Source organism: Herpailurus yagouaroundi, unplaced genomic scaffold (genome assembly GCF_014898765.1).
Source record: "Herpailurus yagouaroundi ecotype Mexico unplaced genomic scaffold, PumYag 139, whole genome shotgun sequence".
NCBI classification, from domain to species: Eukaryota; Metazoa; Chordata; class Mammalia; order Carnivora; family Felidae; genus Herpailurus; species Herpailurus yagouaroundi.
The window spans coordinates 20,951,332-20,963,506 of NW_024412394.1; the positions used below are offsets into that span (position 1 = coordinate 20,951,332).

The 12,175-nt window shown below is 39.2% G+C and overlaps 1 protein-coding gene across 2 annotated transcripts in view; it reads left to right on the forward strand.

Moving 5' to 3' along the window:
* Positions 1-750: 750 nt before the first annotated feature.
* HCRTR2 (hypocretin receptor 2) overlaps positions 751-12,175 on the forward strand; it is a 114,288-nt gene continuing 102,863 nt past the window's right edge. For both annotated transcript variants that reach the window (XM_040473791.1, XM_040473790.1), the window contains exon 1: positions 751-1,304. In XM_040473791.1, the coding sequence (XP_040329725.1) occupies positions 1,082-1,304 (223 nt within the window). In that variant the 5' untranslated portion in view covers positions 751-1,081. The remainder of the gene's footprint in view (positions 1,305-12,175) is intronic.

Genomic DNA, 12,175 nt, shown 5'->3' on the forward strand with positions numbered 1-12,175 from the left:
GAGAACGAAAGGGTCCTGAACTCATACTACGACAAATCCCAAAATACTATTCTTAGAGACAAAATCAGTTTCATTAGAGAGTGGCAGGTGACATCAGTCCTGGGTCAATAAGAAGAAAGACCAGTAGGGTGTGGTATTAACCAGAGAGCATTTGTGTGCACACCACTACATCCTTCTAAGAAGTTCCTTTCACCATGTTTGATCTGTAACGTTGCTTGAACAACATCAACTATGAGCACACATATGACCCTAGCGTCCTTCAAGGAATCGCTGCTGTTTTTCCTGTGACACTTGGTAGTGCAAGTACAATGCCAGCTAACTATATCCTTAGATTCAAAAATGGTCTCCTTCTCCACTTTGGAGAATGGGGAGAGGAGGTGCTATGTTCAAGATTCAGCAAGTGCTAAGCTGGCAAAGCCAAACAAACGTACAGTGTTTGCCTGAGATGACTTTTGCATGGACCTACTTGAGGAACACAGTGGCCCCTCCTCATTCCTTTTATGTTTACATCAAAAAGACAAATCCTATATTAACAACAAATCCTATATTAGCCATGTGTTCACATGACTGTCATGTCAATAGACCTACACGTGTCTGTGTATGGGTCATGGGAACTGCACGTGAGAAATGGAGGAGAAAAGTAGAAAAGGGGGAGAAACAGGTTAAAAAGATTTTCAGGACTACCCCCACCCGCACCCCCCCCCCCCCCCCAGCTTCGGCTCTCCCTCAGCGCGGGCGGAGGCTGTGGGCTGCGGACTCAGTGCTGGAATGAGGAGTAATTGAGCCTGAGCCGAGCCGAGGTAGCTGTCTCCTCCCGGTGTCATTGCTGCAGCCTCCAGTGCCGGGTCCCCAGTTCCTCAGCCGCCTCTCTTCAAAATCGTCTGCAAAGACAGCGAAGCCGCCGCAGAAGTTGCTGGGCACAAGACTCCGGAGGCATTGGCTCAGTAACTTTTCACGTCATTTTCTGCTCCGAAGCCCCTTCTCGCGTCTCCGCGCCGCCTTTCCCACCGCAAATCACAGGGCTCATGGGGCAGGGGAAGAGCGGCTTGCGGCACTGAGCGGAACCGGACTCGAGCCCGTGATGTCCGGTACCAAACTGGAGGACTCCCCCCCTTGTCGCAACTGGTCATCTGCTTCGGAGCTGAATGAAACTCAAGAGCCTTTTTTAAACCCCACCGACTATGACGACGAGGAATTCCTGCGGTACCTGTGGAGGGAATACCTACACCCCAAAGAATATGAGTGGGTCCTGATCGCCGGCTACATCATCGTGTTCGTGGTGGCTCTCATTGGGAACGTCCTGGGTGAGTCTCGTCCAGGGCAGCCCTCCAGAGGGCTGTCACGTCCCCTCCACCCCTGGCTGCAAAGGCTCAGGAGACCCCTCCCTCCCCTTGAGATGCAAACAAAGAGGTCGCTGCTCTCGGGGTGGGGTTTGGTTTTTAAAAAAAGAAAAAGAAAAAAAAAAGAAAAGAAAAGAAAGAAAGAAAAAAGTTTTCTGATTTTAGGAACCAGGACCCAGCCCTGGAGTCGTAATTCCTTTTTGCATCTGCAGGGAGAAGCAGGGAAGCGTGTTTCTTTTGCGAACACCTAGGTTACAAGACCCAAGAGAGGGGCAGCGACTGGGTCTCAGGTGGATTTTGTTGAGTATGGGGAAATTAGTCATCCTTTTGTGTAACGTAGCCGGCTGTTTGGGGGGCTTTCCGGAGAGGTGAAGCTGGCAAAATGCAAAGCTGTGCTCCTGAGGAGCAAGCTGTCTTTGGCCGTTGGAGTCACAAAGCATTTGTGAGCTAGGTAGAGTGCCCCTTGGTGCGGAGGCTTCAGCTCTGTCTAGAGGTGGTAATGAAAGGGCAGTGAGTGGAGACAGAGGCAAAACATAGAGATGCACTCACACGCTGAAGCTGAATTAAACAGAAACCCTGCCAGGAGCAAGCAAGAAGGAGGGGCATCTGAGAAAAGTACCAAAGAGATCGCAATCATTCATCCACCTATCCATTCATTCATTCATCCACTCAACCTGTGTGTGTGTGTGTGTGTGTGTGTGTGTGTGTGTGTGTGTGTGTGTGTATGTTCCCCCCCCACCCCAGAACATGCTTGCTGTCAGGCTTGGAAAAAAAAATGATAATTTTTTTTTTTCCCCTTCTGAGAGGAGATGGTGAGCTTAATGCTAAGCTCTATTTGTTCCTGTCTGGGTTCGTATGCAGACATAGATTTCCTCGTCCATTTCCCACCTTAGCGTAATTTCTGAATGTTGCAGGGGGAGGGGCGTGGGGTCGTGGGGGTGGGAGGTACAGTGCTGTATGAGACTGGTGGTGGAGTTTATTAGGGCAGCTGGGGAATCCACTTAAAGAAAAGGAGCTTTGGAAGGGAGGGACGACTTAACATAAATTGTGAATGGAAGGAGCATGTACCTTGATGAATGGAGAGTGGGAGGCGTTTCAAATGCAGAGGGCAGTGTGGAGGCAATCTCTGTTGAAAATGACAGGAGGAGATGGGGGAGGCTACAAGATTGCTGCTCTTGATTTTCAGTTATAAAAAGGGAAGAAGACGGGGTGAGGTGAGATAGGTTGAGTGGCTTTGAAGTCCAAAGCAAAGAATTTGTAGCTGCAAGGGAGGATGATAAGGAACTTATCAGGCTTTTAGCATTAATCTGATTTTTACCTTCTGTCTCCAAGTGTGTCATTCTGGGTAGGAAGCATTCAAAGTAGTCTCTCATCAATTCAAAAGACAGAGTAGTTGCTAAGTATGTGGCTGAGAAGCATTCTGGAGAGAGTTGGTAAAATGTTATTTTTGAAGGGAGATAAGAATCCTCTGAAAACTTTGTAGTTGTTTTTTTAATGCTTACTGTGTTATTTTCAGGCTACTCTCCTTTTGTTGATTTTTAAAAAGGTAAACATGAGAGGAATCTTTGGGTGATGCAAATAAGGTGGATGAGGGTGAAAATACACACACTTGGGGTACTTTGCTATAAGGATAAGTCTGTTAATAATGATGCCTTTCTTGTTTCCCTTTTTGACATCCCTTCTTAGAGTTTACAGCTATTAAAACATCTGGCCACTAGCATAGAAACCTATCACTGTATTATGCCAATGCTTAATGAAAAGTAAATAATCTAAATTGAACATCCATTGAGTACCTACCAGTATGCCAGACCTCTCTGCCTACATCCTCACTTAAACCTCAAAGTAACCCACATTTGACAGGAGGAGAAACAAGACTTAGAGAAATGAAATGGCTAATTAAAGAACACTATTCAGATTCAACTCCATTTCATCTGATCTCAGATCCAGAATTCTCCATTGATATTCCACTCTAGAGCTAGAAAGCATAGAGAGAATGAATTCTCTGCTCTTTGCTGTCTGCAAGCCTATTAAATGTACTTCCTGTTCTCTCTTGCACCTATGTCCACTGTTAATAAATTACCATGAAGGGTTAATGGCTCTGTCATTGTCTGAAGCAAAATCCTATCCAGAGAGGAATGTTATTGCATTGCAGTAAAAATTTGACCTGTTTTGCAGGAATAGCTGCAAATCATAACTAATTCCCTTCCTTAATATTTATTTCACACTTAATCTCTGTGATAAAATTAGTTTCCCTTTGCTGTTACTTCATTCTGACTTTACACAGGATGTTGATGCATAGTCTCCATATTCTAATTGCATAGTTTAGGAGTATAGGTTTGTTAGCCTGGAGAATGTTTTAGTTTCAAAAAGGAAACACCTCTACAGTAAGACTATGTGTTTCATAATACAAGGAAGAGAACACTGTCCACAGCCCCAAGTGCTGAAATGGCCAATTCCATTCAGCTTAAAAAGAAAATTTTACTCAAAGCATTATGCTCTCAAGATACTAACAGCTATTTTCTTCAGGACTAAATAACACTGAAATCCTCTCTGGCTGAACAGAAACCCATTCTTTATGGACATATTCCCTGAAAGTTGACGAAGTTTGACATTTAAACAAATGATCAGTGTCATTACTCACAGACAACTTCCTGCTCTTTAATGTCACTGTCAAATTTGCAAAATGGATTAGATTGAGAATTGCTTTTTTGCCCCTTTAGTGTAAGTAATTTTATGCATAGAGTGGCAGGACAAGGAATTACATTATTCATGTAAGATAAAGAGGTAACGTTAGGCATGAAGGTGAAAGACCACAGTGTTGGCAGCAGATGTAATCCCTGACCCTTCGGGTCCATTCACCATTTGCACTTCTATGTAACTGACTACTTGGAAAATCTCAACCTTGTTGAACTTACAAATATAATGTGATCAGTTAGAAGTCATTTCTCCCACACTGTCATTTTGTGAAGTGATGTAACAGGATATGCCCTGAGCAGAATGACAAATTCTTGATCATCCCTACCTCTTTTTCTTCTCTCCACAGCCCATCTCTTTCATTGTCCCTTCTCCCATATGTATCAGATATTTCTTCCCTGTGATGGAAAGTAGTTTTCTGGAAAAAAAAATGCAACACAAGTCATTCAAACTAAGACAAAAGTTACTCTACATTAAATTTCATGAGTATATGCATTCTAATAAAAGACATGTGCATGTCTACTTATAGAATTTTAGGTCATAGGAAGAAAGGTAGGACAGAGTTCTTTTTGGAAGCAGTGTTTTTCCAGTATCTTCAAAATTATGCCATATATAACCTATTCCTAAGTATGTCTTGTACTATAGCCAAGTAGATGCATTCAATTATTTGACCAGTACATTTTGAGCAATGTTTTTAAAATTAATGTGTGATGAGGGGAGGGCTCTTAGGGACACTCAAAGTAATATAGTTGATGTTATACTTATTTCTTTTCTCTTGAGTTGAAACTGGGTGGAGCGATGGTTTCTGGTCAATTGAAACATTAAACATCTGGAGGAAATGAGCAAATCTCTGCCTCCCTGAATTTTGCATTCAGAGATATGATTTTTCACCTGGAATGCTTCTATCTTCCCTGTTGCTGTCTCCATGTGAAAGATGACGAGAACATTCAACACATGACATCATTCCAGCTGTGCTTCTTGCTTCTTGTGTGATCATTAGCAAGTTATTGAACTCTCTATGTCTGTTTTTTCTAATAAAAAATTAAGGTTAATACTACCTGCCTTGTAGAAATCTTATGAGAACATCACATATACAGGGGTATACACACACACACACACACACACACACACGTGTGTGTGTGTGTATTTTACCTGACATATAGTAGACAATAAATGCCAATTTCTATCTCTTCATTCCCACTATTGAGATCTACCCCTGATGTAGTTTACAGCCATCCTCTGCCTACACAGCCAGTCTGTAGCTTACAGAGCTCTTTATGACCTCTGCTCTAGCCTTTTTATCATTTGAGAGGTTTCCTAAAAGCTATTAGTAAAATGGAGTCTGCACATGTTGTTCTCCTTTTCCATACCAGCTCCACCCACTCACCCTAACAGGTATTTAGTGCGCTTATATTAACTACTTAACATTGCCTTCTCAACTCTCAGTGAAGGGCATTGCTAACAATTATGATAATTTTCTGTCTGTTAGTTTAAATTTGCTTGTATTGGGTCCCATTTAGTGAGTTATGGGTTGTAGTTGGGTTGTTTTGGTCTATTAATGTTTTACATAGCATGTGTGTGTGCGTGCATGCGTGCGCGCGCACGCGCGCGCACACACACACACACACACACACACACACACACAGAGGTAATATGTTGATTTAACTTAGTTGAAGCACAGTGCCTATTACAAAACTTACCCAGTAACAGTTAAGCTAATTTGGGTGGATAGATGGACGAATATCTGTAATGGGTTGCTTCTTACAGAGCTAATCATATGTCCCAGAGATGGAACTGGCAGTTACAAGTTCCTACTACTCTTAAGCCTAAGAAACATTTCTTTCCTGCTTCTCCTAATGCCCAGTTCACATTCATGGGTGTTTCTAAACCCACCCTTTCCTTCACAGGAGACAGAATAGGTTAGAGATAATACATTACTCATTTCTTCCAAGACCTGATAGAAGTCATGAATGATGCCTATAAAAGCTTATACTAGCCACTGAGCTTTAAACTTGTGTGTTTTTAGTTACAGAATGTAATATATGCTTATCTGAATATGAATTAGACAGATGCCTCCACACTTTTACTAAACTCATAACCACCTAGTTTTATTGGGTAAAATAACTCATGTTTTTGATTTGAACAAAATCCCAGTGATGACTTTTTAAATGGCTATTTCATAGACAACAGCAACATTTATCATGTACAGAAATGAGATAACATGTGCTACTGATAATTTAAATGTAATGAATTCTTCCTATATTTGAAAAAAAAATGAGGAAAATTAAATAATGAAAATACCAATTTTCAAAAGAGGTGAAATCTAACACTCAAATAAAAATACAATATTCTAGTTTTTACAATTTTTATTGGTTTAATTAGGACATATATATTTTATATCTTTACACTAATTTTCATCATTTTATACTCTAGAATATATTTGCAAATCCTCATGCACTACAGCTATGTTAGCAGTTCAAAGTTCCTGAATTCTCATTCGGCTCCCCAGACTATCCATTGCTTGTGTTATCTTACAGGTGAAAGAAGATTTTGCCATCTTTCTTCTAATAGCATTATGACATAGCCCACTCCCATAGGCATGCAGGTTCTGTTAAGTAGTGGCTCATTAATAGGAGTCAGCCAGTGACCTGTGTTGGGGGAAGCTGAGGGCTCATCTCTAGTTCCCTTTCTCACTGCAAAGAAAAATGAAGAATATTTATTGAGTACTATAAGCCAGGTTCTGAATACTAAGCTCCACAACAAATACATGTGTTTTATTGATGCCTCATAACAAACTTGCAAGGAGGAGATTAATAGCTTCACTTTACAAATGAGTAAAATGAAATTCAAAAGCTATTTTAACTTGTTCCAAAGTATATTCAGACAATAAGTGGCAGCACTAAGTTTCAAATATGGATTGAGCAGGTCCCATGGCCCACCTGTTTTCCATTACTTCATCCTGTCTCCCTTACTTCTAATCCTGACTCAGAAACACAGACGAAAAAAGAGTGGAAATGATGCTTAGATGTGCCCTCTAGACGATTTACAGAGTTGTTCTGGCGTGTTGCCATGCCATATCTCTGGTAGACTACAATTCTTCAGCTGTGGGGATGAGCTCATTTGATAAGCTAATCAAGGTCAGGCTAGGGTTACTTTACAAGAGAAATTTTCAAGGTAAACTAGGTGATGCCAAAAACACTTTTGCCTGTTCAGGGTGTGTGTGTGTGTGGGGGGGGGGGTGATTCACTGGATAAATGTTAAATAATTGTGGCCAAGGATTATTTAGTTATTGGATGTGCTGTCTTTAGACACACACACATTCGGTCTTAAGACGGAATCTAAATATTTAATGTGTCAAATAATCTAATTTTTTTTTCTTTTCTTTTTTGGTTTTCAAACCTACTCATGTATTTTATTTTTTCTTTTTCTGATATAACTGTTACTTTTTTAAAAATCATACATTTCTACTGATTTAACTGAATAGGTCAATCTTTATGTCAAATAATGATGTTCCTAGAGCATAATGGTGTTATATATGTCCAAAGAACATTGCCCTTCACACCAGGCATGGAATGACCTTTAAACACAGACAATAGAACACTTGGAGATGCTACTGGATAAGACACATGAAATATATGTCCAGTGTTGAATTGCTGACTCTTGGGGCTGCTTTTATTCATTTTACTTTTGTTCTCAATGAGACGTTATCTTTTAACCAAGTAAATGGATATAGGATATACATTTTAAATAGCATGAAGTTTGTTTCCAACAGAATATGTATTTTATTCTTAAAAATATTTTGAGATTATCATCACTGAGCTTTTTCTAGTAATGTTCTTTAAATATATAATATATATGAACAATGTTTAACAATTATATAGTATTTTACTCTTCAGAAGACGTTGTTACATTTATATATTGTCTGATTTATTCTCCACAACATTATGAGGTATGTCTTATTTAGTGGATCAAGTACTTGAAGTGAATTATAATTACTTTAAAAGAAAAGTTTGCGTACATGGAAATATCAAGGGGTCATGTGTCAGCTTGGGAAAAGCTTGCCAGTCTTGTATTCCAAGATCCCAGGATAAGACATGCTAACTAACTTTGTCTGGCTTTCAGCTATGATGTCTTTAATATCTGATTTTGTCAGTTTTCTGAATAAAGATTAGCCAAATTCATGAGCCTGGCAAAAAGAAAGAAAGGAAAGAATTCCTGTGTTTTGATTTAAAATAAGAACTTAAATTTACAAATCTTAGAATATTTGAAGTCCTTTGAATCATCACAGTCTCTTTCAATAGTCGTATATACAGAAAGAGCTTTATTGGTTGGAATAGCTAGGCTATGCCAAAGTAGCAAATAAACCCTGGATTTTCATTGGGTTATTGTCACAGAAGTTTATTTATTGTTTGTTTAACATTTAATATGGATGGGAGAGTCTGTTTCATACAAGGACTCCTGGTTGAGGGGTCCTTCATGTTTCATGCACCACTTTGACATGTGGCCTCCGTTGTGACCAGCCTCTAAAATGGTTCCCAATGTTCCCCCATCAACTGATCAACTACAACCCTGTGTAGCTCCCTTTCACATTGTGCAAGAATTGATCTGGGTGACCAACAACATAAAGCAGAAGTGATTGTATATCACTTTGAATATTATAAAAGTTTGCAGCTCCTGCCTTGAGTTCCCATTCTCTCTCATTCTTGTATATTTTGCACCCTGGAGAAAATAAGCTGCCTTGTTATAAGCAACCCACATGGGGGGAAATTAAAATATCCATCCAAAAACTGTACGGTAAATATGCCCTGCAAACAACCACATGAACTTGGAGACAAATCCTTCAGCCAGAGTCTGAGATAACATAATAGCATCCCCCCCCAATCCCCTAGCTTGACCGAAACTTACTGACATACTCTGAGACAGATCTCACTAAACTCTTCATAGACCCTTTGGAGGCTGTGAGATAATAAAATTACCTTGTTTAAAATTTTTCAATTCATGTATGAGTTATTAGGTGGCATATAAAGTATCTAGCACCCTCATGGTAGGAGAAGAGTGAATTGGAAAAATATACTGGCTCTAAACTACCTTTGCCTAATGTCAACACATGTCAGTTATGCCTTATGATCATTTGGCCAAAACCAATCAAATTTTGTCAACCTAACTCCAACTAGGACTGGAAAGGGTAAAGGAACACTGTCTCTGTTACAGAAACCATGCAATGGTTAAAAATATATTTAATGCACATAGACTGAGAATAAGGAAAATTAGAGGAATCAAATACCTATTGGCATAAGCCTAAGAGAAGCTGATAGGTATATCCATTTCATATTGTGGATCTCTGCCAGTGGACATAACACAATATTGGGAGACTTTGTGCCAATTACTGTGCTAAGAATCTAGGGTACAAAGATAATAGAAACCAAGGAACCTACACTTCAGCTAAAGACAGACCTATTAACAGATAATATAATGTGACAAGTGCTTGATAGATGGGTTACAGGATACAGTGGAAGCATACAAGAAGGACACTTAGTTCCATTTGGGGGATTACAGAAAGATTCAGGAGGAGATGTCACCCACACTGAGTATTACTGCATGAATTCAAGTTGCACAGGTGAAGAAAATTGGGTAAGGATGTTCTAAGCAGAGGAAACAACACGAGCAAAATCAAAGAGGCGTGAAATAGCATGGGCTATGAAAAGAATGCTAAGTAATTGAGTAACTCCAGTGTAAGTGCAGATGAGGAGAGTCTAGGGATAAAGCTGAACAGTCGATGGGGATTGTGTACCATACTGAAGATCTCAGCTAGTTTTGACACCGCAGTTTAGAGGGAGCCCTTTGAAGATTTAAGGAGAGCACCATCTTAGTTGGCATTTTTCATCAGAGTATTGCAGGGATAATGTAAAGAATAAAACCAAAGGGGGAAATATTTGTGAAGGTTTTCACAGTGGGATTTCTGTCCTTTTTGTGTCTCATTTAATGAAGCTTCCTTTAATGAAAACAAAAATTGATAATAAAGGACGTGATCAATATTTTCTAGATAATTACTTCTAGGTGACTAGAAATGCCACTTTCAAGATCATGTTCCAAAACATTACAGCTTCTGTCTTGAGTTCCCATTCTCTCTCTTATTCTTGGATTTCTTGCTGTTACGTTGCATAAGGAAAGAAAAGGGAAAAGGAGAGAGTGAGAAATGAAGAAACAAATAAAGGGAAAAGGAAGAAGACTAAAATATAGCAACTGTTGCTATGTTTGCTTTGTAGAATATTTCAATTTGAGAAGTATTTCTCTTTAAAATAATTTTCATGGGGGCGCCTGGGTGGCGCAGTCGATTAAGCGTCCGACTTCAGCCAGGTCACGATCTGGCGGTCCGGGAGTTCGAGCCCCGCGCCAGGCTCTGGGCTGATGGCTCAGAGCCTGGAACCTGTTTCCGATTCTGTGTCTCCCTCTCTCTCTGCCCCTCCCCCATTCATGCTCTGTCTCTCTCTGTCCCAAAAATAAATAAACGTTGAAAAAAAATTAAAATAAAATAAAATAAAATAATTTTCATGTCTTTTCTGAAATCAGTACTTATGATTCTTTTTTTTTGTACCTTATGACTCTTACATGCCATAGCTCTATTAGCATTTTCCAGTATTCTGTATAGCTTTTCACTAAAATAATGTTTGTAATAACTTATTTTTGAGATTTTGGTTGGTTGCTGTACTCCTAGCTATCCATCTTTTTGGACTTTAAATCATGTTTTGACCTCACACTGAGGTCAAAAGATAAAAAATTAGGAACATAATGAAATGTTTTATATTTTCCAACTAAAGCCTCCAAGTTTTACTCTAAGTTAGTTGCAACTTTCTTAAGGTGTTCATTTGAAATTTTATCTTAAATGGGCGTTTTTGTCATTCAAATAATCAAAGATGATAATACACTGATCCCAGGGGAGCCCTTAGGGAATTACAGGGAATATTTCTCCACAAGTTGACATGGTAACACTTCAAAATTTTTAAAACTGTGGTTAGTTTAAAACCTTTTATTTGGGGGCGCCTGGGTGGCTCAGTCGGTTGAGCGTCCAACTTCGGCCCAGGTCACGATCTCGCGGTTTCGGGAGTTCGAGCCCCGCATCGGGCTCTGTGCTGATGGCTCAGAGCCTGGAGCCCGCTTCGGATTCTGTGTCTCCCTCTCTCTCTCTGCCCCTCCCCTGTTCATGCTCTGTCCCTCTCTGTCTCAAAATAAATAAAAACATTAAGAAAAAAATTAAAAAAAAAAAAAAAAACCTTTTATTTGCTATTCCTAGCTCCACAATGGGAATACGGCAGTGATTATAAATTATAATATCCTTTCCTAGATTTTCAGTGAGTTTTTATTACTACTCAGTGACTATATAAGATGAATTTATAAAGCACACGGGTTACAACCATGTGGGGCTTTGATTTTATCACTACATTGCTAGAAATGGGGTCAGAAAGCCATTGTCTATAATAATTTATTTTATCAATTTAGAATGAATTTAATGAGTCATCCACTTTGGTAGAGAACCATGTTCCTCATAAATATCATTTTGAAGCCAATTTGTCTTTCTTAAAATGTTCAGATTGTGCTAATCTTTCAGAGACAGAATTAGAGAGGTATGGTTAAGTGCTTATGAAACAGTTTTGTCATTGGGTGAAACTAAGTCAATTTTGGGTTATAAAAGAACAGCTAAAAATCTAGTCTCTCCGATGAAAATACTTACTATAAAAGTTTCCCAGTCTTAGAAAGCTCAAAAAAAAAAAAAATACATTAACAAATTTCACCAGCTGGTGCAGGAAAAAAAGACTTCATAATTATTGGAACATTTTATGTACTTGGGCTTGATTTATATTTTAGACATAGGAAAGCCTAGAAAGACCTTGTTCTTTGAAGTCATCAGAGATGGTGATGGTGACTCATAGATTCCTGAAAGTAAATAACAGTACCTAGTATATGAATCTATGTGTGTGTTTTTTTTGCCCCCAGACATAATGAATTTTGCAACTGGTCACTGACAGGAAGCAAAACTATCTCAGTGGAAAAGGGGAAAATAAGAATTTAAGAACTTAAAAATACATAAAAATAAAAAAAAACACATAAGTCAAAAATAAAAACACTTGTATATACACACACAG